Below are 24,917 nucleotides of genomic sequence, written 5' to 3' on the forward strand. Positions count from 1 at the left end.
GGGGGTCTTCCACAGCCTCCCCCCCCCCGCCTTGGATGTGGGGAGGCTGCAAAGCCCGAGAAAGCCGTGACCCAGATTCCTGGACGCTGCCGGCCTCCGCACAGGAGACTGCTCAAGGTCCCGCCACCCTGGCTCCTCTGTGCCCTGAGGTCCGTGCATTTTACGGAGTGCCTGTCTTCCGCCCTGCAGGCCCCCAGCCCTGGTGTCTCGCCCGGGACTCCTCGGAGGCTTGGGGGGAGGTGCGGCAGGCAGGGGGAGGCCAGCGTCAGTTCGGTCACTCTGTCCCCCCAGGCTGGGCACTTGGGAGGAGGGAGGCCCGGACAAGCCTGCCCCAGTGGTGGCCTGGCGGGCTGGGCCCCCTCCACTGCTGAGGCCCGCGCAGTGAGCACGATGGGCTGCAGGCTGGCCCGGCCTGGGGACAGGACTCCCAGCTGTCTCTCTCACGGGGTTGACCCAGCGAGTCCCCCGTTCTGAGCACCCACACCGCACACCCCTTTCCCACCCGGCTTCAACCCCGGGAGGGACAGGGCACTTATGTCTTGGTGTTTTTCCCAAGCACGGGCTACAGTGGGGAGTGGGTGTCTGCACACAGCAGCCGTGCAGAGGCCCGCGGAGCTGGGGAGGAGCAGAGGGGGAAACTGAGGCACAGGGAGGTCGAGGTCGGTGACAGGCTGGTTTTCGGAAGCAGGCTCTGACAAGAGGGTTCTCGGGAAGGCTTCCCAGGGAAGTCGGCCGGGTGGATGTGCTGGGTGGGCGAGCGGGGGCGCAGCAGGAAGTGAAGGAGGCTGGGCCAGGCCAGGCGCTAAGGCCACGGAAGGGACCCAGGACCACTGCAGTGCCCCATTCACGGACAGTCCTCCGGTTGCTGGTCAAAGGCGGCCCCCACCACGTGCAGGGTGTGCGCCCCCCTGCCCGGCTGGGGGGTCGGTGCTGGGAGGTGACCCTCCGGCTAGGTCCTCGCCCACCTCCTCCCCCAGGTGGGTTCTGGGTGTCGGCTTGTGGTGCACGTGGCCTGATCCCAAAATAAAACATTTGGCTTCCAGGACTGAGAGCCTTGAAATGCAAATACTGCTTCCTTGTTTCCAAAAAGCAGTCACATCCAGGCCTCCCAGAGCCCCGTGTCCTGAGACAGCCGGCGTCCGCGGCCCTTGAGGGGAGCCAGGCAGGGGAGGCTCCTTCCGCCTCTGGGACAATCCGGGAAGCAGGTGCACGACCACCCCCCAGCCCCGCCGTTGTACGGGTGGGTGGTATCCTGATGTCCATCCCAGGACCCCGGGGCGCAGCCTGAACAGCCCCTTGATCACTGTGTGCAGGGCATGGGCATCAGGAAAGGTCAGCCTCCTGCCCTGAAGTCTGAGGACACTCGGGGGCATGCGTCCCCGACACGGTGGGGTCAGGGGGTCTCAGGGCAGAGGAGCAGCCAGGCCCTCCTCCCCCGCCACCGTCCTACAGAAGGACCAGTGAGGTCCCCGGAGGAGAGGGCGGCCAGGTGGGCCTTGCTCAGGGGACACGGGCCTGCATCGGGCCGGGACGCTGGGCCGCCCCCTCCACCCGCCTTGGGACAGAGGAGAAACGGACGTCTGTGGCCAGTCTGCTTCCAAACGGGACCTCAGGAAAGAGCCCCCAGCCCCCAGGCAGGAGGGGGGGGCCGCAGGGAAGGCAGGCCTAGGCCCCGGGGTGGAGGGCGCCAGAGGGGGCCGGGCCTGGGCTGGGGGGACAACAGCAGGGGTGAAACATGGCAAAGGCAGCGCCCCCCCGTGGCCGGGGCGAGCTCCGTCCGGGTGGGGAGGGGGCTCCTCTGTGTCCCGGCTCAGCGCCCGCGCTGGCCTCGGCGGCCTCCGTCTCCAGGTTCCACACTGGAGCTGCCTTGCCCCGGCTCTGACGAGACGTCTAACTGGGAGCATCACACCCGACCAGGTGAGCCTCAGATCACACGTCCCGCGTCAGGGGCACACCGCCCGCTGGCCTAAAATCACATTTCCGCTTCCCAAAAAAGCTGTCTCAGCCTCCGATCGGGGGCTCGTGACCTTGGCCCGGCGCAGCCACCCCGCGCGGTGTCCTGGTCTGAGGATGGCCCAGAGGCTGGAGCGCCAGAGGGCACTTGAGGCTAAGGCGGGCCAGCGAGCCCCTGGCGGGGTGGGGCCCCGTTTCCCCTCCTCTTTCTGGGGTCTGGCATCGGATGTTGAACACGGAGGGTCTGCCATCTGACAGCGCCCCCCCCCCCGCCCAGCCCAGGAGCCCTCCCCACCGGAGCTCGCAGCCCCCGGCCCAGTCCAGGGGTGCTGGTGGGGCAGGGGAGAGCTGCCTCGCTCATCTGAGACACGGGGTGTCCTCTACTCCCTGTCCCTCCCACAGATGGACGGGCTGGAGGTGCTGAACGGAGGCAGGACTGGCCTGCGTGGGCGCGGGGGCCCTGGCCGTGGGGTTGCCAGGCAACCGCCAGTGCTCACGGCTACATCCCGGCTCCTCCTCCTCAGCGAGGAGCCCCAGGTTCGAATATTCGCACTGTGCTGCTTGCTAAGGCGCTGTGGCTCTGGAAGGGAGCGGGGGACAGTGTCCTTGGGGCACGTCAGGAGCGCCTCGCCCGGGTGGCCCAGTCCCTGGAGGGAGAGAATGCTTGCTCAGTGTCCCCAGCACCTGGCCAGGTGAACCCAGCGGCCCAGCCTGGCTCACTCGGGACCCTGTGGGGGGGCCGGGTTTTCCAGCACCTTCTGTGGTTCTCTTTCCTCCCCGACCCCGGGCCTCCTGCCAATCCAGAGCGGTGGCAGCCGGGGAGTGACAGGGGCTCACTGGCTGTGACCTGATCCTTACATGGGGACCACTGAGGGGCCAGCCCCCACCCCCACCACGCAGGCACCATCGAGCCTCGGCCTCCCCAGGCTCTGGGGGGCCTGTGCCGGTTGCACACCTGGGCCCCCCCACCTCCTCATGCAGACCCCCCACTGGGGCCGCCCCCACTAAGGACCAAGTCAGGCGGATGGGGTCCTTGCACACAGCAAGGGGTGGGGCGGCTGCACAAGCCCCAGTCTCACCCCCCCCGCCCCCCGAGAGCTTTGAGGAGAGGCACCCGGAGGGAAGCCTGGAGGCTGAGGGCGTCTTCCTGGGACAAGCTTGTCTCAGAGGAGCAGGGACAGGATGACCCCCTAGGCCCGAGTCCTCTAGGTCAGGGCCCCGGGGGTCGGAGATCTCCACGCCCTCCATGCCAGGCAGGTCTGCAGGCTGTGTGTGTGTGTGGGGGGGGGGAGTTCTCCGCATCTTGGGTGGCCCCCCGGCAGGGGTCAGGGTGCCAGCTCCCGGAAGCACAGGGCCTCCCCTCCACTGGCTTAGGGCAGCTGGGAACCAGGGCGCACAGATACCCAGGCCTTGGTCCCCCCTCGGCTGAGGCCCCCCCCTGGCAGAGCCCCCGGCTGCCCGACACCGCGGAGCCGGTGAAGTCACAGCCCAAACAAGCAGATGGACGTGGCCTTGGTAGCCGTTAGGAGGTGGGACCATTGGCGTGTGCAGATTTCCACACGCGAGTTACATTCGGGAGTTTCCCTTTATCGAGCATAAAAGGCCTGCGTAAGTTCCCGAGTAGGACACGTTCGTTCTGTCTGGTCCCAGGTGCCGGCCGCTAACGGATACCCTTCGGAACTGGGGGGTGTCCACGCAGAGCAGGTCCCAGCCAGCCCCCACCCTGCCCGGGGCCCGGACACCCACCGTGCAGCCAGGACCCCCCACACGCACGGCACGCTGCCGCCCTCCAGCCCCCCAGCCCCTGCAGGCCCGGGTCCAGGACGGGGTCGGCTCGGGGTCGGCCCTCCCTCCTGCCTGTGACTGACGAGGCTCACGGCCCCCGGCCTCTGTGTAAACCTCAGGCTCAGTCACAGGACAGACATGTGGGGAGCACGTGCGGGGACTGTCTAGGGCCCCAGGAAATGTCCCGGGTGCCAGAGACTGTGAACTGTGGGGCCCAGGAAGAGCCGGTAAGGGGGCCCAGGAGCTGAGGCCCAGGGAGCCCAGGCTCCTTGAGGGGACTTGAGAGGGAGACGGGGCCACCCTGCCGTATCCCCGCCCCCGCCCCCCGCCAGCAGCATCCGGGTCTGTCTCCAAAGGGTGACCACAGGCCCTGCAAACCCTTGTCCCCGGCCTTGGGGCCTCTGCTCACATGGGCCTGTCTCAGAAGCCCCCTAAGGAACCCCTCCGGCTGCACCCGAGAGCTGGACCGGGGGCCTTTGCCACCGGGGGCAGAGGATCTAGGATTTTCCCTTTGGGCCGCTGACCGGCCCTGCCCGCCCTGGAGACTGGGCAGATTGCCGCCCCGGGGAGAAGCCTGACCTGGATGGGGAAGCGGAGGGATGTCTCACCCCTGCCCTTGGGATGAACCAGTCCCAGTGTCGGGGCCACTGCCGCTCACTGCCGTCCGGCGAGAGCCGCCCTGTGGGAGCCCAGGGGCCCCGTTAGAGACGCGGTGCTTGTACGTCACCCTCTGAAGCTGTTCTTTAACGTTTCGTAGACCCGGCAGTGAAGAATCTCGAACCGGGGGCCATGGGACCCCTCCTCTCCTCGGCTCCCACACAGGCTCCCCCCTGGCCACGGGCGCCTTGTGGGGAAGGCAGCCTTTCTGTGGGGGCTCTGAGGCCCTCGATGCCTCCAGGAGAACCCGAGCAGGCGTGGGGCCCACGGCATCCAGCCCCCCAGCCCTTTGGGACCCCGAGGTACACCCGAGCTCCCCCTGCTCCGACCCCCACCTCTGTCCTTCCAGAAATGATTTCCTGGGTCACCGAGTCTCCGGAAACTTCCAGAGTGTTCAGGTTGAGCTGGGGGCACAGACGGCGGGGGCCGAGGTGGGGGCCGGCCTGGCGGTGGCCCCGCTAAACCCTGACTCTCCCTATTGATCTGGGGACAATTACCCGACGGCAAACCCCATTAGGTCTCTCGCGCACCATTACACCGTCCGGAAATCGCACTTTATCCCTGACGCCACCGGTGGGACAAAGTTCGGGGCAGGATGCGGGGTGCCCGGCTGTGTGGAGGCGCCTGCCACCTCCGATGTGGGGCAGGGGTGTTGTAAACCTGGCCCCTCCCAGAGCGGTGCCCTGGCCCATGTAACCCCGCTGCAGGGCCCCTGGTGTCCAGCACCCCCAGAACGCAGGGGCACCCCCAGGGGTGAGCCCCCGCCTGCTGCTCGGAGACGAGGGACCCTGTTGGCCTCCCCCCCACCCAACCCCCAGACCCCAGGCCTGGTGAGCCAAGATCGGGAGGTCCGTCGTCATAGAAACAGACCACATTCCCAGAGTAAACCCTGGCCATCTGTGTCCCTCTGTGGCCGGGGCCGGGAGTGGGGAGGAGGGACAGGCGGCCTCTCCTCCCCAGATCTGCTCAGCGGAGAAATGGGGGCAGGTCCCCGCTCACACCCCTGCCTGTGCCAGCTTCCCATCAGGCAGGAATCCCATCCCACAGACCCCTGGTCCCCTCTAACACAGCACATGGGCCCCTAGACCCAGCTGGCCAGCGGACACACCCAGTCGGAGCCCATCCGGCTTAAGGAACAGTATTAGCCACTAGCCAAGGGACACTGAGAGCCACCAGAAGCTGAAAGTGGCAGGAAGGATCCTCCCCTCGAGGCTCCAGAGGGACCACGGCCCCGTGACATCTTGATTTAGAGCTTGTGGCCTCCAGACTGGGAAGAAATAAATTTCTGTGTGAAGCCACGCTGTTTGTGGTCCTCTGTTGGGACAGCCCTCACCAGCCGACACGTTTCCTTAAACAGCGGTTATCGTGGTAATCCCGAGCACGGACAGTTAATACCTTAGGTACGATGTGTAAAGGCAACTTTCAGTCTTTTGCTGCTTTTATTAATTTGTAAAATACAAAGGGAACACACACACTGAGGACAGCACCTCCATCTGCACCTTTTCCAACCGGTCAGGCTCCCCTCGCTGTCCCCCAAGCGACCCCGGACCACAGCGCCAGCCCTCGGGGCAGCGGGAGGTGCTCAAGTGCCTGTGGCCTCACTGTGACCGGGACCCGGGTAGTCAGCCGGCCCGGGGCTGGCCGGGGCTCGGCCAGCCCTAAAGGGCCAGATGCCCGCTAGACTCCCCCGGCCGCTCTCTGTCGGCCGGTGGCCGCCCCTCGGGGGCTCTGGCAACGGTCACGGTGTGGAAGGGGCATGCTGTCTCAGCACGGTGGGGACTCGTATGTGTCTGTGCCCGACCAGGCCCTCGTACTCATGGCGCCACTGGCAGTGGGAGGCAGAGCCGTGGGTGGCCCTGGAGGCCCCGCTGGAGGGCCCGGGAGGAGCCGAGGATGGCCCAGAGAGCTTTCTGGAGGAGGGGTCCAAGGCCCGAGTCCTGCAGACAGAAATAGGAGGAGGGGGCGGCCCCGGGGGGAGAGCCTGGGCGGAGGGGTGCAGGTGGTGCCCCGGGCCCTTCGGCCCCACGAGGTCAGCCTGTGAGGAGGAACCGGGGCTGGGGCAGGTGGGAGCAGGTGCCGGGCAGCGGGGGGGGCGGGGGACGCTGGCGGAGCCCACAGGGAAGGAGCTTCCGGTGCACACAGAGCAAACAGCGTCAGGACGAGGCGCCTGCTCCCTTCCAGGGGCGGGAGCCCCAGAGCGCCTCTCTGTCTCCTCCAGGAAAGCAGGACGCGAAGTAACGCGGAGCGCATTAGCTGGGCTGCAGGGCTGAGCCCACCCCACGGCCAGCCGGGCTCGTGACGGCAGCTGAGAGCCACCACGGGCAGTGAGGGAGGCTGGGAGGGGTGGAGCTGCCCCCTCCCCTGCAGCCCAGCGCCCCAGGCCCTGCCTGGACGGTGGCGAGACCCTTCCTCCCTGGCGAGACCACACCTGCGTCTCGCCCCTACCCACAAAGACCCCAACTCCTGGGAACCTGCCCTTCAGGGGTCCCGGAGGGTGGACCTCAGTTGGGTCCGCCTATGGGGTCGGGGCCGGTCCGCATGCCACCACCGTTAACCCTTGGGCCCTGCAGGAGACGCCCACCTTCTTCTGTCCTCACTCCCGCCAAGGCGCCTGCGGACTGGGTGGAGGACGGACCCTCCCCACTGCCCAGCGATGTCCACCCTCCCTGCCCCTCCTTCCAGCGACCCTCGGCTCCCAGGCCTCTGATGGGCTCGGGGCCTGGTACCCTCAGGACCCCTGCCCCATGGCCCTCGGGGATAGCCTTGTAGAGCTTCTGGAGTTCAGAGGACAGCGACTGAGCCCGGCCTCTTGGTCCCTCTAGGGACCATGCTTGTGGCTGCACTGACTTCTGGACCTCCACCCGCCCCCCCACCTGTCCGGGCCAGGCAGAGGTGGGGTGCGTCCACAGACTCTGAGACCCAGCGACCCAGGGGTCCCAGCCGCGCCTTGGCCTGCCTGCTTGGGGGGCATCAATCCCCAGGAGCCAAGCTCACATCTGAGGACACTTCAAACAGCAACTTGCAATCAGAGAATTTGAGAAATTTGAATGGGGTGACGCGCATGACCTGGGACTGCTCTGTCACCTCTGACCTCTGTGCTCAGAATACCCCGCAGGGGTGCGGCCGGCCGCGCACGATGCACCGGGACCGGGCCTGGCTTTGCAGGAAGGCCCGGGGCAGGGTGCCCCTCACGGTGGCCCTGCCCTTGTCCTCGCACTCGGCCGGCTGCCGCTTCTCCTGGTGGAGACGCCGCGGCTGCGAGCGGCCTGGGTTCCATCTGCTAAGTGGCTCCATGCCGCGTCCACCGCTCCCACGAGGACTGTCTGGGCTCAGTGCTCCTGTCCAGCCGACGTCATCCGCATCTATTTTCAGGGCCTCTTTGGGCTAAGTGCTGCGCAGAGCCCGGCCCTCCTGCCAGGGCCCCGAGAGGGGCTTGAGCTCGGGTCAGTTTTCGTCCTCTCTGGGGCCACGGGCACGAGGCCTGGGCTTCTGGTGCCGCCACAGCCCGGCCACCCCTTCGGATGCACTGGGGATGCCCTTGGGCTGGTGATTCTAGGGAACACGGTCTCCTCTTTCCTGCTCGCAAAGTGTTATCGTAGAGAGAACAACGTCTGTCAACAGAACACCTTTCTCGTAGGACCTCCAGCAGGAAAGAACCGGCTTGTCCTTTCCAGGGCAGGGTCTCCCCCCACAACACTGCTAACACTGGCCAGACAATCCCTAGTTGTGGGCCTGCCCTGGGCGCCCTGCAGCTCTGGGCCATCCTCTGTTTCCTCTGCTGTGACAACCAAAATGCTTCCAGATGTTGCTAAACATCCCTTGGCGGCAAAGTCACCTCCAGCGGCACCCCTGCCGGGAAGAGGCCCCACCCCTGGGGTCCCCACAGGCCCTGGCCCTCGCAGGTTATGAGAGGAACGTGGGACTTCTCTACGGGCGTCCCGGATGGGGCCCTGGAACTGAGGGGGGAGTGGAGGGAGGACAGGAGCCGTCAGGCTGACCACAGCCCCGCGGCCCACCAGGCTGAGGGCGAGACACCCATCGCGGACACCCCAGCCAGGGAAGGGGCCGCGGCTCCCGGTTTGCAGATAAGGCACAGAGAGGCTGAGCTGGAGGGAAGTCACACAGCTCACAGGCAGGATGTGGGGCCCGCCGGGCGGCCTGACCCCAGGGAGCTCCATGCCCTTGACCAGCGGCTCCACGGGGGCAGGACGAGAGGGAGGGGCAGACGGGAGGCAGGGAGTGGGTGGAGAGGACACAGTCTCCGCTGTCCTCCCTATCTGCCCTCCAAATGACCCTCTGGGCTCTTATCTGGTGCCCACACACCCCTAATCGGCTCGCTTACCCACAGAAGCGTTTGCAGATGAGGTTTCTGGAGCCTCTTAGTGTCAGAAGCAGCTCAGAGCAGCGCTGTTCCCTCCTGACAGCTCCGTGGGACAGCCCAAGGTCGCTGAGGGCACAGCTCACCTGGGGGTGTTGGAGAGCTGGGGGTGCGGTGCAGGGCACCCCACAGGGATGTCTGAGGGCACGCGGTCAACGCCAGCCGAGGGCGGCCCCGGGGACGCCCCAAAGCCCCGGGGGTCCAGGGTTTCCACCAGGGCCATTGTGAATTGCACTCACTTTGGGGACCTCCCCGGCTGCCCTGTCTTGTCCCCAGGGCTGGGTCCCTCGGGTCAGTGCTGCATTTGAGGCCACGCCCCAGTCCCCATTGCCTGCCTGGGGTCTGAGGGCCAGGAAACGCCGGCCTCGCCGGGCCTCGGTTTCCTCATCTGGGAAGCGGTCGGCTGCTTGGGTGTGGGCGGGTGAAATCCTGCCCTGCCCGTGACAGGGTCACTTGTGTGCCCACCCCAGCCAGGGCACGGGGACCCAGGTGACGGGGATGGGGCCCGTACGGGGTGGGGGACAAGGGGAACACGGGCACGTGGCTCTGTCCACCGGTCATCCTTGCTTAGGCTGAGGAGCTGCCGGGCCGGAGACGGTGTAGCCGGGCCAGGTGGGGGCTGGACGACCCCTCCCCACTGCCCACCCGCCCCCCGGCATCATCAGCCTCGCCACGTCAGCCTGTTCCTGGCCCTGCTCGGGCAGACGCGAAATCTCTCCTAAATCCCGTATTTAATTTTGTTCTCTGGGAAATCGTAGGAGGTTTTGGAGATAAAGCTGAGCTGATAAATTGGGGATTTGGCGGTTCGTGCAGAAACTCCTGAACCAGCGGTGGGAGGCAGGCCCAGGATGCCCGGGTCAGCTGGACCCCGCTTAGGGGGGCCCCCAACAGCATGCTGGGTCAGCGGGCTCCCCAGGGTGACCGGCGTGAGGGACACCAGGGTGATCATGACACACACGGGGGCCAGACCGCAAGGGACACCCCCTAGGTGCTGTTAAAGGTGAGTCCACGCATCACAAGAGCCGGGGGGCCGAATCACGTGGCCGACGTCAGCCACCCCTGGACCCTCTTCTCAAAGTCGCGCCTCTGCAGACCCTTCCCCAAGGGTGTGCTGTCGGTCCCTGCCCTTGCTCGCCGCTCTGCCTTGGGCATGCCCCACTTAGCCAACACCCACCTTCTGGAACATTCTCCTCCAATCTCCCAAGCACGTTCTGGCCAGCGTGGAGGGGAATAGGGTTATCGCCTCCCTCATCTGGGACGCTGTAACTCCTCTAACGTGACCCAGATGGCATTTGGTTTGTTAGCCTTGAAACCCATTGGCTGATGTCCCCCCCGGGGGCGTCTCAGAAACCTCCGTGGGTAGGGAAGTTTTCGTCTGGTTTCCTCATCACCGTTGAGTTTGTCTTTTCACACCGAGGCGGCGTTTGCTCAGACGTCCCCGCCCGGAACACAAGCAAGTGATGCCTGGGGCCTCAGAGCACACCCCGTCTAGGGCACCTGACCTGCGCGGGCTTCCAGCGTCCCCGGCCCTTCCGCATTGCCTTCACGCTCCTCAAGCTCGTTTCTTTCATTTCCTCAGCTGGGCTGCGTACCTTCTACTCACAGCAAAGGCCTATCAAGGCCAGGACGTGCCTGTGCGCCTGGGCCACCGAAGGCAGACAGAGGAGGAGCCATTCAGATACTATGAGAGGCAATCAGGGCAGCCTTCCTGGAGGAGAGGTGAACTCGCAGGAGGTGGGGCCGACGGCACTCTAGGACCGTGGGAGGTGGGTGCGGCGACGCCTGGATGGCCTGGGTCCCGGCTGGGCCTGAGTCAGTCAGGACGGGCCAGGTTTCCTTGTGGTAGCAGAGGTCGGGTCACCTCGATGGCTTCCCACAGCAAAGGTTTATTTCTTGTCTTGCCCCAGGTCCCTCGTAGATTGTTCTGGGCCCTGCCCCATGACATCCACACTCAGGGACAGGGAGTGTCACCGGTCACCTGGCAGGGGCAGGGCAGATGGAGAGGCAGCACTGGCTCGTGAATGAGTTGGGTCACTTCCCTGTTTCATCGACCAGAGCGGGGGCACGGCCTCACCTCTCTTTAGAGGGCCATTGGGGGCCTCCCCTGTGCCTGCTGAGGGCACGGGGCCAGTGGGCCGTTTGTCCAGCTCCCCAAGTGCCAGGCTGGCTCCTTGGCCCAAGGGGAAAGGGCAGGGGGCCCCCATCAAGTGCATGGAGCCTTGGGTCCCCCTGGGACCTCAGGGCCCGGAGGTTCCCCTACTGGGAGGTGGGGTGTGCTTCAGGGGGACAGAGATCTGGATTGAGCTCTGGCCTCGGGCCCCTGGGGTCAATGAGTATAAAAAGCCTCACGGCCGCGTGAGGCTCACTTTCTAGAAAGAACCGTCATTTACAAACCTGCCTTGAAATTCCGGATGTGAAAATCGCCTTTGGGGACAGAGATGAAATGCCATGCTGTAGCCGAACGTGGACAGCCCACGGCCGACCCGCCGCTCCTGGGGAGGGTCCGGCCCAAGCCTCTCCCCTCAGTTCCTGCACAGCTGCACCCCTGAACCCCCAGAAGGCCGGGGAGTTTGAAACAGGGCAGGCACTGCCCCTACAGCTGTGCCCAGAGAGGCCCCGGCCTCAACCCTGGGAGAAGGTTCTGGAGTCTTCCGGTCCTCTGGTCCCTGCCGTGTGACCTTGGGGTGACCTCACAGCTCTGTGTTTTCTTCATCATAGTTGGGGACCCACAGCACCCTCAGGGCGAGCGTCCAGCAGGTGCTGACGGGGGCCAACGGAGGCTTGGAGCGGGGCTCTTTGGGTGCGGGCATGCGCACGGGCTCCGTGAGGGGTTCTGCCAGACACCTGCTGGGGGTCGTTCGCTGGAGCCCCAGGACGGGAGCCCTGGCTCTCAGGCTCCACGTGCCCAGAGGGGGACCAGGCCAGGAGGGACCAGGGCGTGGGCGGGCTGCAGGGCAGCCTCACAGAGCCAAGCGGGCCCAGAGCAGCCCCTTTCTGGAGGGTCCGCACCAAGGTCTCTTTAAGCAGAGCGAGGTGGGCCTGCTGCACCTGAGGCGGCTTCTCCTAGCAGCTGCTTGGACCCCTGCAGAAGCCGGCGGGGACGTGCTCCACGGGAGCAAGGAACACGTGTGCACAGGACCGGCTGCCAGGGCCCCAAGCCCCGCGGTCGGCGGCGGGGAGACATCTGGCAGGGACGGCGGCCGCTCTGTGACTGACCCACCCTCCCTGATCCCTCTGCCATTCCCCGGGGTGGGCAGACGGGGTCCAGCTCTCAGGGACTCATCTCTGATGGGGACTGGAGGCGGCCCTCCCTCCCCGAGGTATCCTTGGGTGTGGAGCTCAAGTTCGCTCAGGCATCACGGACAGCCCGTCCGGTTCCAGCACTCTCCACTACATCCTGACGCGTGGCTGCTTGAACTCCTCCGAGGACGAGGAGCTCACTCCCTGAGGACAGCAGAGCCTTGTACTCACCACGCGGTAATCAGAGCACCAGGCAGGCGGCTCTGTGCCGCGTGTCTCAGCGAGCTGTTTCGTGGACACGTCTCAGCGCCGTCCCAGACCCCAGATGCCCTGAGTCCGCGGAGCTGAACCTTCCCAGGGGTTCATCCTGCTCACTGTTGGTCGTCTCGCCCCTTTCCTCCTTGTTCTGATTACAAATCTCACTGCTGAGTTGCTTGGTATGGTGACATTTTCCTCTCCTTTGAAAAATGCCCCCTATTTGCCATCGCATTCTAGGGCTGGATTTAAAGCACCGGAATTGCGGGCTGGACGCAGGAACAGCTTATGTCCTTCAGTGCCACCCGACAAACTGCTTCTAGAAAGCTCCCCCGATGGGCCAGGGCGCACAGCCCGCCCACGCCTGGCGCCCAACTTCCGTGCCTTGGTCGATGGGGGCGTGGTGGTGGCGGGCAGTCGTTAAGAGCCCCTCACTAAAGTCGTGGGCTCTCGGGGTTTTCCGTGGGGTCCGGGAGATGAAAATGTTAACACTCCCAAAGAATGGAAATTAAGCGTTCAAACAAAAACTCGTGTGCCCACGTTCACCACAGACACAAGGCTGTCCTTCGGCGGGCGCACGGATACGCAGAACGCGGTCTACCCCGGCCGTGGGGTGCTGCTCAGCCACGAGAAGGAAGGGAGCCCCTGCTGCCACACGGATGGGCCCCGGAGACAGCAGAGGTGACGGGGGCTGACGTCGCGGGACCGCGTTTCTATGGAATGCGCAGAACAGGCAAACCCAGACATTTGCAGAGTGGAGGTGGCCGGGGGCTAGGACTGGGAGGGGCGGGCGGGGGAGGGGTGACCGGTGATGGGGACGGGATTCCGTTGCCCGATGAGAAAGTTCTGGAACCAGATAGAGGCGGCGGTCGTGCAACCTGGCGAATGTACTGAGCGTTGCCAGACCGAACGCTACCCAGGCAGGTTTTCTGCTGCGTGTGCTGGGCTGGGATAAAAAAGCATCAATGACAGTGACAGTCCTCGCGGCCCGCGGCTGCCGACTTCCAGATGCGGATGGCAGGAGGGGCAGGCGGCTCTCCCGGTCACTCCCCTGCTGGTGGCGGGCTGGCGCCCGTCTGGGCCTCCCTCCCCGTCTGTCGTTGTGTGGCCGTGCCCACGGCCGTGTCCTGGCCGAGGTGTCCTGTGGCCGGGGCTCTCCTGGACGGTCCTCTGGCCATGCAGACGGGGTCCACGAGCTCACTTCACCCCGCAGTGTCACAGCTTCTTCTAAAACGCCTTTAATGCGGATGTATCCGGAGGCACTTCTGGAGGATGCAGGTTCCCAGGGGTGACGAAGGCCAAGGGCACGTTGTCCGGCTCGCAGCCCCCCCGAGGCGCTTCTCTGGGTGGGCTGGGGGCCCTCCCAGCCTTCTCTTCCCGCAGACGGACCACAGACTGTGCCCGGGAAGGACCTCTTGGGAAGTGAGGCGGGCAGAGAGCCTCCCGGGGGGAATGAGGTCGGGGTCAGGGGTCAGGGCGCCCAGGCACGGGGCCGGCCACACCGGGAGCTGCCCACACACCATGTCACTTCATTCTCAAATACCCACGAGGGCGGGGTTGCCCTTATCCCCGGCTCACAGGCGGGGAAACTGAGGCACAGTCCCTGCAGCCTCCAGTGCCGTGGCCTAGATCTGCCGCCCACCCCTATGACCTCCAAAGCCTCGAATGGCAAAGCGGGGCCGTGCTGGTGGGACGCCTGGGTGAGTGGGCCATGCGGCTGCCAGGGGCTGGGCGAGCCCTGGAAGGGGACACAGCTGCTCAGAGTGGGTGCAGGGCGCACAGGGAAGCTTCCACGGTCTTGAGTCCCCACCTTCTGCTCAGGGCCCCGGAGCCGAGGGAGGGTGAGCCCCCAGCCTGCCGGCCGCCCTCCCACCAAGTGCAGGGAGGTGGCCCCGAGCCCGTTGGACGGGCAGCCGGGCCTCTTGGCACACCCGTCCACACTCACATCGTCCTCCTCCTCCTGCAGCACAGGCCTGACACCTCCCCGGGAAGGGCACTTCCACAGCTGCCCAAGGCCCCCTCTCATGGCCCGGGAGGTGCCCCAGCCTGGTCTGGACTCTGCCCTTCAAGCCCCGGCCAAGGGGACTCTCCCTCCCCTTCTGAGCCTCCCTTCCCTGGTCCACCTCTTGGGCCCCGTCCAGACTCTGTGCTGCTGGCCCAGGAGGGGGGAGAGTGCCCTTCCTCTCCTGCCTGTGGGGTGCCCCCTCCCCCACGCCCACTGGCCCGGCGGCATCTGCTGCGACTGTGACCAGCTAGGCTCGGGGCTGTCTGAGACGCTCCAAATCCTCCCTTTAATAAAAGTCCCGCCCGCCCCAGGAGACGGGCGGGGGGGAGCGCGGGGAGAAAAGTTCCTTGAGTTGTCACTGCGCGTGGGAGGGTGGAGGGCGCGGCTGGGCTGGACCCTGCTGGGGGAGGGGGTGGGGGGCCCTTCTCGCCAGGCTCACCCTTGGTGGTGCCCGTGGCGGGCCCTGGGAGTCAGGGGCACGGATCACTTGTGCCAGAGTGACTCCGCTGTGCGCAAGCCCTGTATGGGGACCGGACCCCAGGCCCCAGACCTACGGGCCAGGCTGGGGTCACAGGCCCCGCCCCTGCGAAGGCAGATGGAGAACTTGGTGCGCCTCACCTGGGCCGCCCGCACGCGGGGCACCCTTCTGCGTAGCTGGGGTCAGGAGCTGTACACCCGAGACCTTGCGGGGAGGGGTCAGGGCTGCCTCCCCCTCCCTCTGGGCCCCACCCAGCCCCCTCACCTGCGAGGGGCTTCATCCTTTCTGCCGGGGTCCTGGTGCTGAGGCTCCCGCCACGCTGCCTGCGACTCAGTGTCCCTCCGCGCAAAGGGAGACTAGCTGCCTGGGGTCACGTGAGAGCCAGATCCAAGCCCCAGGTGAGCTCTGGGAAGGGCATCGTTACTCAGCCATCCCCACCCCCTCTCCTCCATTCACTCTAGGGATCAGGGCCAAGGGCTGCAGGCCCAGGCCAGGCCCCCCACAGGCCTGGTAAGGGTTTGCGACGGGACCAACGCCAGAGGCAGGGGTGCGTGAGGGGGGTGTTCTCCAGCGCTGCCTGGGAGGAAGGGAGCACCCCGTCCCTGGGGGCGTGCAAGCAGAGTCTGGAGCGGGGCGCTGGGGGCCCCAGGGTCTCCCTGACCCTATCGCAGATTCCGAGCCGCTTTCTGAACACTGCCAAGGAGGGGGCACCCGGCACGTACTTGCCCTGGGAACCTCAGTGTGTCCCAAGACTCAATTTTCTCGTCCCAAATGCAATTTAGACACAAATCCAATAAGCCTGCACATCACTCAGCCGCTGCTTCGAGCCCCCACGCTGGCGGTCGGCCTGACTGAGGATTCAAGCCCAGAGACCCTGCAAGGCTGGGAGGCTGTGTAGGGCGGGAAGGGGTGGGGAGCTGCGGTCACTCCCCGCACTGGGCACCGGGCCAGCCATTTCCTGGCCTCCGCTCAGGCGGTGCCCAAGGCAGCCCCGTGCGGTGGCCGGCGTAACCCCACTCTGCGGAGGGAGAAGCAGGCACGGGGCCACCTGCTCGGCCACGGAGGGGTCAGGGGCAGAGCCGGACTCCAAGCCAGCAGGCTTCCTGGGGCGTGTTCCCCTCTGCCTCTGGCCTGGGGATCTCTGGACCGGTTGCTCCCTCCCCGGCAATATTCTGTCTGGGGTAGGGGGCCCGGCCCCACTGAGGGCCACTCAATCGAGTCCTGCTGGACCAGCCTTGCTGCAGGGTCAGGTCACCCCAGAGCACCTGCATTGGGGAACACACCCCATCAGGATGGCCCTGCACCCCAGGGTCGCCTGAGCTTGGCTCTGGCCCTGTGTTCAGTGAGCTCCCTGGGTCGGTAGGTTCTTAGGGGACGCACCCCAGACAGCTTCGCCATACTCTGGCTCAGGAGAAAGCCATGGTGTGTGAAAGGCAGGATCTAAACAAAAGGCAGAGACAAAGCCCACCCATCCTGGGTGCCCTCCGGGGAAACGGCACCGAGAGGCCCTCCTCACCTCCTGCCCTCAAGGACAGGCTCAGGTTCAGTCTCTGTTGGGGGAGGTCTGGGGCAGCTGTCCCCAAGGTCCACATTTATGAGGCACCTACTGTGTGCCAGGTGGTGTAGATGCTGGACCCCGTGGCCCCTGCCATCAGGGCACAGAGGGAGGCTGGTGCCCCAGGTCAGGGCCGCTGGAGAAGCACACAGCTGAACCAAGGCTGGTGTATCTGAGGAGGTCCGGGGCTGGTGTGGCCCAAGTTAGGACGGGACAGTGGTGTAAGCGGAGGGACAAGGGCCATGGGGTGTGCCGGGGCGCGGTGTTCACGTCCCGCTAGGTGGGCTGTTGGAGACGACCCGCGGGACTGGCAGGGGCAAGGAGAGGGCTATCTGGGCCAGGGCGTCAGACCTCCAAGGGCCGAGCCCCTCTCCCTACCCACCCGAGCCCCAGCCCCAGCCCCAGCCCCAGCCGCTGCCCGCCCCATCTCCGACTCCCGGAAACATTTAGCGGCCAACGGCGCCCTCTGCTGGCCATGTTGGACATCGCCCCGGCGCATGACGGGCGGGGGGCGGAGGGATTGATGTGCTCTGAGGACCAGGTGTACCTCCTGCTCCCGCGACCTCAGTCATGAGCTTGGCCCTGGGTGGCCTTGGGGACACTGTCGGGATTCACTTCCACCCGTGTGGAAATTTGGGCTCCAAGATATCCACTGGAGACTGAAATCAACTCCTCATCAAAGACAAGTCCACCCTCTTCGGATCCAGGGGAAAGTCCCACTGGGACAAGTAAGACAAGGAGGGCACGATGCGGGTCTGGCCTCGGGCCACAGTCCCAGGTGCAAGTCTGGGCAGATGCCAGACATGGGCCAGACTGAGTAGGGTTGAGGCCTGCCTGGCCCTTTAAGAGAGGCTCCAGGGGAGGGGGCCTGTTGCCCAGCAACAGGAGGGCGAGTGTGTACTCGTCGCTGGGAGACCAGAAGCGTCCTGCTGCTGGGACAGAGCGGCCTCAAGCGGCCCTGCTGACCGTGCCAGCGGCCCTCTTCCCTCCCTGGCACAGGGGCTGGCTGGCACCATGGCGCAGACGGACGTGCTCCTGACCAAGCAGCCCGCCCCACAGACGGTGCCGGCCTGCGAGCTGCCCCGAAAGCTGTACGACGTGGCCCGGAACACGGGCGCCTACACGTCCTCGGGCCTAGCCACCGCCGGCTTCCGCTCGGCCAAGTACCTGGTGGACGAGTGGTTCCAGAACTGCTATGCCCGCTACCACCAAGCCTTCGCCGACCGCGACCAGTCGGAGCGGCAGCGCCACGAGAGCCAGCAGCTGGCCGCCGAGACCGAGGCGCTGGCACGGCGCACGCAGGAGGACGCCACCAAGAAGGTGGGCGCGCGCCTGCAGGACATGCACTGCTGGAAGTCCGAGCTGCAGCACGAGGTGGGCGAGCTGGACGCCGAGACCGACCTGCTGCTGGCCCAGAAGCAGCGGCTGGAGCGCGCTCTGGACGCCACCGCCGTGCCCTTCTCCATCGCCACCGACAACCTGCAGTGCCGCGAGCGCCGCCAGCACCCGGACCTCGTCCGCGACCACGTGGAGATCGAGCTGCTGAAGGTGCGCTGCCTCTTCCACCCCCGCCCCCGACACAACCCCTGGCCCCGCCCCTTCCGCTCCCGCAGGTCCCCGCCCCGAACTGCAGGCCCCGCCCCTCCCACCCAGCCACCGCCCCACCCAGCCACCCCCCCCCCCCCCCCGCCCAACTCAGGCCACGCCCCGGAACCAACAAGGGCGAGGTCAGGGCTCCAGCCTTCTAGGACCGAGGTACCATCCCTGACCCCAGGAGGGTGCCCGGTCTGACCTTCCCACAGCCTGGTCCTCACAGTGGACACTGAGTGAGGCTGGGCTCCTTGCAAGGTGAGCCCCAGCTTGGACATGCTGCCTGGGGGCAGGTCCCAGCGTAGGGGTTTGAGCATGTATGGGGGCTGGAGCTGGACCTCAGTGCTCATCTGCTCACCACAACCCATGTCCGGGGCCCCTGCACTGCCCCCCCCCAACCTATTACAGTTCATCCTGGGGTGAGGTGGGGCCCAGGCTGTGACAGAATTCACATCTGGACGTCTGTTGGGGCATTTGCCTGAGGATGGGACACTCAGAGGCCACTGAGGCAGGAGAGGGTCTGGCCAGGTCCATGCACCAGCCCTGATGACCCCCACACACCGAAGGATGGGGAGGTGCCTGAGATGAACCCCGTGGGCAGCGGCCTGAGGTCTGGGAGGCATGCAGGGCCAGGAAGTCAGGTCCTGATGATGCCTGCACCCGCTGGTCAGCCCCTTGGTCACCCTTGGGTCCTGGCACCCGCTGGTCGGCCCCTTGGTCACCCTTGGGTCCTGGCACCTGCTGGGCGGCCCCTTGGTCACCCTTGGGTCCTGGCACCCGCTGGTCGGCCCCTTGGTCACCCTTGGGTCCTGGCACCCGCTGGGTGGCTTCTTGGCCACCCTAGATCATGCAAATTAAGCTTGATCCTGAATGCCTAAAGACCCAGCCCACCGCATCTCCCCCTACCCTGGTGCCCGTGGTGGACATCCAGGCACAGCCCAGGATGCAGGGTAGATGGGTGAAGGATGGAGCCACCTTCATCCCACAAGGAGCCTTTCCTGCTCCAAACTGAGCAGGATCTGTCCTTGGGGCAGCCCCATGGGAACAGGGAATCACCCAGGCCAGTCCCTTGATCCAGGCAGGGCAGAGCTCATGCACCTCTCAGAGCCTGGGGGCCTGGCTTGTGAATAGGCTGTAGGCTGTGGGCAGGCAAACAGCCAGTCCAAGGGCTCAGGGCCTCCCTCTGCTCTCCCAGCTCAGGCCAGAACCTTGGGTCCCTCCCCTCCCCCCACGGCCCTCTCCCAGGCCCCAACCCCTCCTGGTCCCCCACCACCTCAGCCCCACACTCAGCTGCTCCACAACCCCCCTGCCCCGAGCCAAGAAGCATCCCCCCTCCCGGTCCCCCCCACCCCCATGTCCCAGGCCTTGCCCCCCCCACCCCCCAATGTGAAGAACCAACAATGACCCAGAGACAGGGAGACAGAACCAGGGACAGACCCTGACATATGTGGGTTTAGTGCCAGAGGGAGGCAAAAATCCAAATTGGTGGTGGGGGGGGTGCTGTTTGTGCACTGAAAAGAAAGCCATTGCAGTAGCAGAAAGAAACACAGGGCTTCCTCCTGTATTCTCAGCGGAAGAGAGGGCATCTCTGAGCCCAAGGCCCTGACGGGCAGCCAGGGAAGGGACCTGCTTCCCAGGGGCCGGGGTCCCAGGAGGGCTGCTGGCCACCAGTGCCCTGGGAAGGCTGCAGGGATGGCCCCTAGAGCCCAGAGGGTGCTGGTGCCAGGCAGGTGGGAGCTGCCCCTAGGTGACAGTCCCACCAGCCCATAGAAGCACTCACCCCCCCCCCAAGAAAAAAACACCACTGTGCTACACCAAATAGAATTTTCAAAAGCCCAGAATAAACCCAATGAGAAAGGGCTGGGCTTCATTTTCCAGGAAAGAGACTGGGGTCCGGCCCAAAGTTACCCAAGCAAGGATCAGGTGTTGATCTGGGCATTTAAGGGGCTCACTGTGGGCCCATACCAGCCTGGCCATCCTCAGATCCTCACCAGGGGTGGGGGTTTTCTCCCCCAGGAGGCCGAGCTTATCCGGAACATTCAGGAGCTCCTAAAAAGGACCATAATGCAGGCCGTGAACCAGATCCGGTGGGTCTTGGTGGTCTCCAGGTCTGCCCTCGGGATGACCCCTGTCTCCTCACCCCTTGGGATGTCTCTGGGAAGAAAGGGGGAGTGACTAGGCCCTGAGTCTCAGACAGGTGGGGGCCTGTCCCAGGTCACAGCCAGGAGTACAGGGCCAGGAAGAGGCAACTAGTGTGTGTGTGGGAGGGGGCAGATTCCTGCCTGCCCTGGGGGCTGGGCATCCAGAGCCCAGGCCAGCTTTCCAGGGCCCGGACACTGTTGGTCAGGTGAGAGCCCGGGTAGCCTGAGGACCCCCATCCTGGGCAGATGAGGTGTCCTGGTTCTCAGCTGAGAACTGGAGGTGTGCTTGCCCCTCGGGGTGGCACCCAGCGACCCCCCCACCCCAACAAACGCAGACCTTGCCCACCCCAGGCTGAACCGGGAGCACAAGGAGACGTGTGAGATGGACTGGTCTGACAAGGTGGAGGCCTACAACATCGACCAGACCTGCGCCCGCTACCACAACCAGAGCACCGAGGTGCAGTTCCACCCACACTCGGCCAAGTTCGAGGAGAGGTGGGCCGCCTCAGCCCCAGCGCCTCCCCGGGGCCCTCGTCATAAACCCCTTCTCCACGCACCCGCAGCTGCTAAGATGGGGCTCCAGCTCCTGGTCCCTCTGCTGGGGATCCTTCAGAGACCCACCGGCCCCTGAGGCCCTCACACGGAGGCCCAGTTCTATCTGCTCCCAGGACGGGCAGGTGTGCAGGGTCCCTGCCCGAGCGCGCAGCACCACACAGTTCACCAGAGGGCTGCGGACACCGAGGGAGGCAGGAGCTGGGCTGGAGGGCGGCTGGCAGGGGGCGCGCGCCGCGGGCCACGTCCGGAGGAGTGCAGGGCGTAAGGCCGCGGGAGGCCGGGGGACGCAGATTGCGAGGACGCAGGGTCCAAAGTATGCGGGGGCCACGGGGCGGCGAGGGGGCTAGGGGTGGTGATTTGTGCTGGGGCGCAGGAGACGCGGGAGGGCTGGGTGGGCCGGGGCCGTTGGCAGGTGTCCCACTGACTATGGACCGCTCCCCTCCCGCAGTGCCTCCACGCCGGAGACGTGGGCCCGGTTCACCCAGGAAAACCTGTACCGCGCAGAGCGCGAGCGCCTGGCTTCCGTCAACCTGCGGGTGCTCATCGATAGCATCCTGCGGGACACGGCCGAGGACCTGCGGCTGCAGTGCGACGCTGTGAACCTGGCCTTCGAGCGCCGCTGTGAGGAGGTGGAGGACGCGCGCCACAAGCTGACGGACCACCTGCACAAGGTGAAGCCTCGCCAGCCGCGCCTAGGCCACGCCCGCCCGCGTACAAGCCGCGCCCCAGAACAGACCACGCCCACACCACCGGGCCACGCCCCAGAACAGACCACGCCTGCACCACCAGGTCACGCCCACCCATGTACAAGCCACGCCCCAGAACGGGTCACGCCCGCCCGCGTACAAGCCTGGCCCCAGAACAGGCCCATACTTTCAGGCCACGCCCACACAGGCCATCCGCCCCAGCTCAGGCCACGCCCCAGAACCGACCACGCCCCAGAACCGACCACGCCCACACACAGGCCACGCCCACCCACACCGGGCCACGCCCCGACCACGCCCTGAGAGCTGGGCATCTGTAACTGAGGGAGGAAGCTCCTTCTGGCCCAGCCCGGCTCCTGGCTACTAAGCCCTGGTCACAACCTGGCCTGGTCCCTGCCCCTCCTCCGTTCCATCCATCCTGAGGGACCCCAGAGGCAAGGCACCCACTCCTCCCTGGGCACCCTCTAAGCCAGTGAGAAACCAGGTGACATTGGGGGTGGCTGTCAGGCAGGAACAGGAGGGAAGGTACCTTGGCAGGAGGTGGCCAGGCCCGGTAGGGCTCTGACCCCAGGCTCTCAGGATGGCCTTTGCTGCTGCCAAGTCTTTCCGGTTCTTGACCAGGGTTGGGGGCCTAGTGACCCGCAGGACTGGGGGCACTCAGGCCACAGCTGTTGGACGACCTCTGGGTACCCTTGGTGGGGGCCGAGGTGGCCACACGCATCTTCCGACCTCCGTGCCCCCCACCCCTGCTGAGTCAGTGGACAAGGCTGCCCAGTGGCCCCAGCCCCAGGGCTGGGAAGGAGGCCGGGCGGGGCGGGGGTTCCGCTGGCCCTCCCAGGGACCTTCCTTTGTGCAGACACTGCGGGAGATCACAGACCAGGAGCACAACGTCGCAGCGCTGAAGCAGGCCATCAAGGACAAGGAGGCGCCTCTGAAGGTGGCTCAGACCCGCTTATACCAGCGCTCACACCGGCCCAACGTGGAGCTGTGCCGAGACACCGCCCAGTTCAGGTGCCTGCCGTGGGACAGGTCACCACCCACCATCCACGCCCGTCCCCCGCAGCCCGCAGGCTTGCAGTGGAAACACAGCGGGGCTCAACAAGCGGGCGTCCCCACGTCCTACCCCCACCCAGCACGACTAGACACCACGTGCCTTGCGGGGCTCTGTCAGGGCTGCGAGTCCCAGGGACAGCGTGGCACCTCCTTCACTCTGTGCCGCGCAAACTCCCTGGCCAGGAGTCGCGAGGCCACAGGCTCCTCCCGGGCCCACCCTGCCTCGGGGCGCCGTCCATACCTCCGGGAACGCGTGGCCCCTGGCCGGAAGTCTCGTGGGGATCGTGTCTCTGGTGTTTCAAACTTATCGAGTACCAGTCGCCCTCTCGAGCACTAGCACGGCCGTCCTCCCTGGCGTTCCTCCTCCCCGGGCCTCAGCACGTCCCGCGAACTGGGGCCTCGTGCAGCTCCGGGACGCCGGGCGCCAGGAATAAAGGGAACCGCGAGCCTCCGCGCACCCCTGCCATTGCTTGGAACCGCCGCACGGTGTCGCTCAACACAGCCCCGCACGGTCCTGCCCATGCAGCCTTTCCCCTCCGGTCAGGACCCGGTCAGGGCAGCCGACGGACCGCCGGCCCAGCCCACTCCCACGCTGCCGGCAGGTGTCCCTTTCGGACTCTTGGGTCCTTTTATGGCCCAGCATCTTGGCCTGGACCCCTCACCAGGGCTCCTGGGTCTTGACGGTCCCGGCCCACAGGCCCCAGCTCACGCCTCCGTCCCCCAACCCCACAGGCTGGCGAGCGAGGTGGAGGAGCTGAACACGTCCCTTGCGGCACTGAAGGAGAAGCTTCTAGAAGCGGAGCAGTCCCTGAGAAATCTGGAGGACACGCGCATGAGCCTGGAGAAGGACATCACGGTCAAAACCAACAGCCTCGTCATCGACCGTCACAAGTGCATGGCCCACCGTGCCCACTACCCCACCACCCTCCAGCTGGCCGGCTACCAGTGAGCAGGGCACCACAGCACGTGCCTCTGTGGCCTGGCTGCACTTGGGGAAGGGGCTGTCCCCCCCGCCCCTCAAATAAAGAGCACGTTAGCTTTTTACTTGTCATGTGTGGCTCGCGGTGGAGTCGGGATACTGCTACCTGGCAGGTGCGCCCTACCTGTGGACCCCACGTCTGAGCCCCCTGAGGCTCAGATGGGGGCCCTCTGCCCACCCGAGATGCCACCACGGATGCCACAACACTCATTCCCAGCCATGACCAAGGCCCCGCACTTTTTCCTCTGTGTGTCCTGGCACTTGTCACCGTGAGGCCGGGCAGCTCTGTCCCGCGGGGCTGGGTCCCGGGTTGCAAGCATCCACGCAGGGTGCCAGGCAGGGCCTGGGACAATGACCACACAGAACACCCATGGACCTCTCCTTGCCACCTCCACCCGGCACGGGGTGGGCACCGGTGGGGGGCAGATGCGGGGGACCCTCCACTCCCAGCCCCTGTGGTCACCTCGGGTGGCCACCTTCCCGGTCCGGCCTCTGCTCAACCAGTGAGTGGGTCAGGCTGGGGTGTGGCAGGTCCAGGGATACAGGGCTCCCACCGCCCCCCTGGCCGCGCACCATCCCTCGCCCTGTGTCGGAGGCTCTGGGCACAAGTGCAGTGCCCCTCATTCACCCCGAGCACCTTGTCACGGCTCCTTGCAAGGAGGCCCTCCCGCTGTACCCACCCCACCCGCCGCAGGCAGCTCCCCCGCCCCCTGGGTAGCTCATCAGCAGAACTCTCCGGAAAGCGTCCATCGGGGCCCTGGGAGATAATGACCCCCGCAGTGCACACACCCGCCACTCAGCCCGTTACCGCCCGTGGCTGAGGCAGTGTCCCCGGGAGCTCATGGCCTTCTCATCCCAGCCCCCACCCCAGGGGCCGCTGTCGGGAAGCTAAGTGCCAGGGGGGTGCGGTGCATGGCTCATTATCTCTAAAGTGGGCTGCTGGCTCCAGGCTGGGAGGGCACGGTCCCCTGGGAGCTGCCCGCTGGGGGCTCGTCTGTGGTTGTCTCTAGGCGGGAGATCGTGTCCCTTTGTAGAGACACACGACCAGGCCCCCCGGCGCTGAGCGATGGCTTTCCGGCTTTCCGGAGTCCGGGCCCCCCACCGGCCGGCCAGGCTCATGGCTGAGGTGAGGCCACCATGCAGCCTGGGCCTCTCCAGCAGGCCCCAGAGACCTTGACCCTGCGGGGCTCCAGGGCGGAGCCGGGACGCTAGGGTCCTGGGGGGAGGTTCAGGCCGCCACAGCAGCGGGAGGGTTGCCGTCTATCCTGCGCCGCCCTCGGGCCCCTCTGCCCACACGGGGCCCCGCACTTGAGTCTGCCTCTGGGGAGGGGAAACCTGTTGGGGGTAGGGGTAGGAGCACGTTCCAGAGGCTACAGGGCCGCCCCCTCCCCACTCCCCCTGCAGGCCCCCTGCTGCCCCAGAGCCGCCCTGGCGCGGCTGGCTTACCCTTGGCTTCCTTCCAAACACCTTAGGTTTCCTGTCTGTGGAGCCTTGCGGCCAGTCCACACGGTCATGGTGAGTGAGGGACCCCAGCGTGCCTGGCCCCAGAGCCCACGTCCGTTCCTCCCAGGACCACCTGCGTGGCCCCT

The 24,917-nt window shown here is 66.1% G+C and overlaps 1 protein-coding gene across 1 annotated transcript; it reads left to right on the forward strand.

Annotated features, from left to right (window-relative positions):
* The first annotated feature begins 17,320 nt into the window (after positions 1 to 17,320).
* Positions 17,321 to 23,298, forward strand: TEKT4 (tektin 4). The gene is made up of 6 exons (XM_047097882.1): positions 17,321 to 17,854; positions 19,913 to 19,983; positions 20,389 to 20,532; positions 21,041 to 21,263; positions 22,153 to 22,307; positions 23,082 to 23,298. Exons 1-6 carry the CDS (start codon positions 17,321 to 17,323, stop codon positions 23,296 to 23,298), a joined length of 1,344 nt encoding a protein of 447 aa, XP_046953838.1.
* Positions 23,299 to 24,917: the final 1,619 nt, after the last annotated feature.

Source organism: Lynx rufus, unplaced genomic scaffold (genome assembly GCF_022079265.1).
Source record: "Lynx rufus isolate CCGP_SWC_20201006 ecotype Redwood Valley unplaced genomic scaffold, mLynRuf1.p SCAF_43, whole genome shotgun sequence".
Taxonomy (NCBI): Eukaryota; Metazoa; Chordata; class Mammalia; order Carnivora; family Felidae; genus Lynx; species Lynx rufus.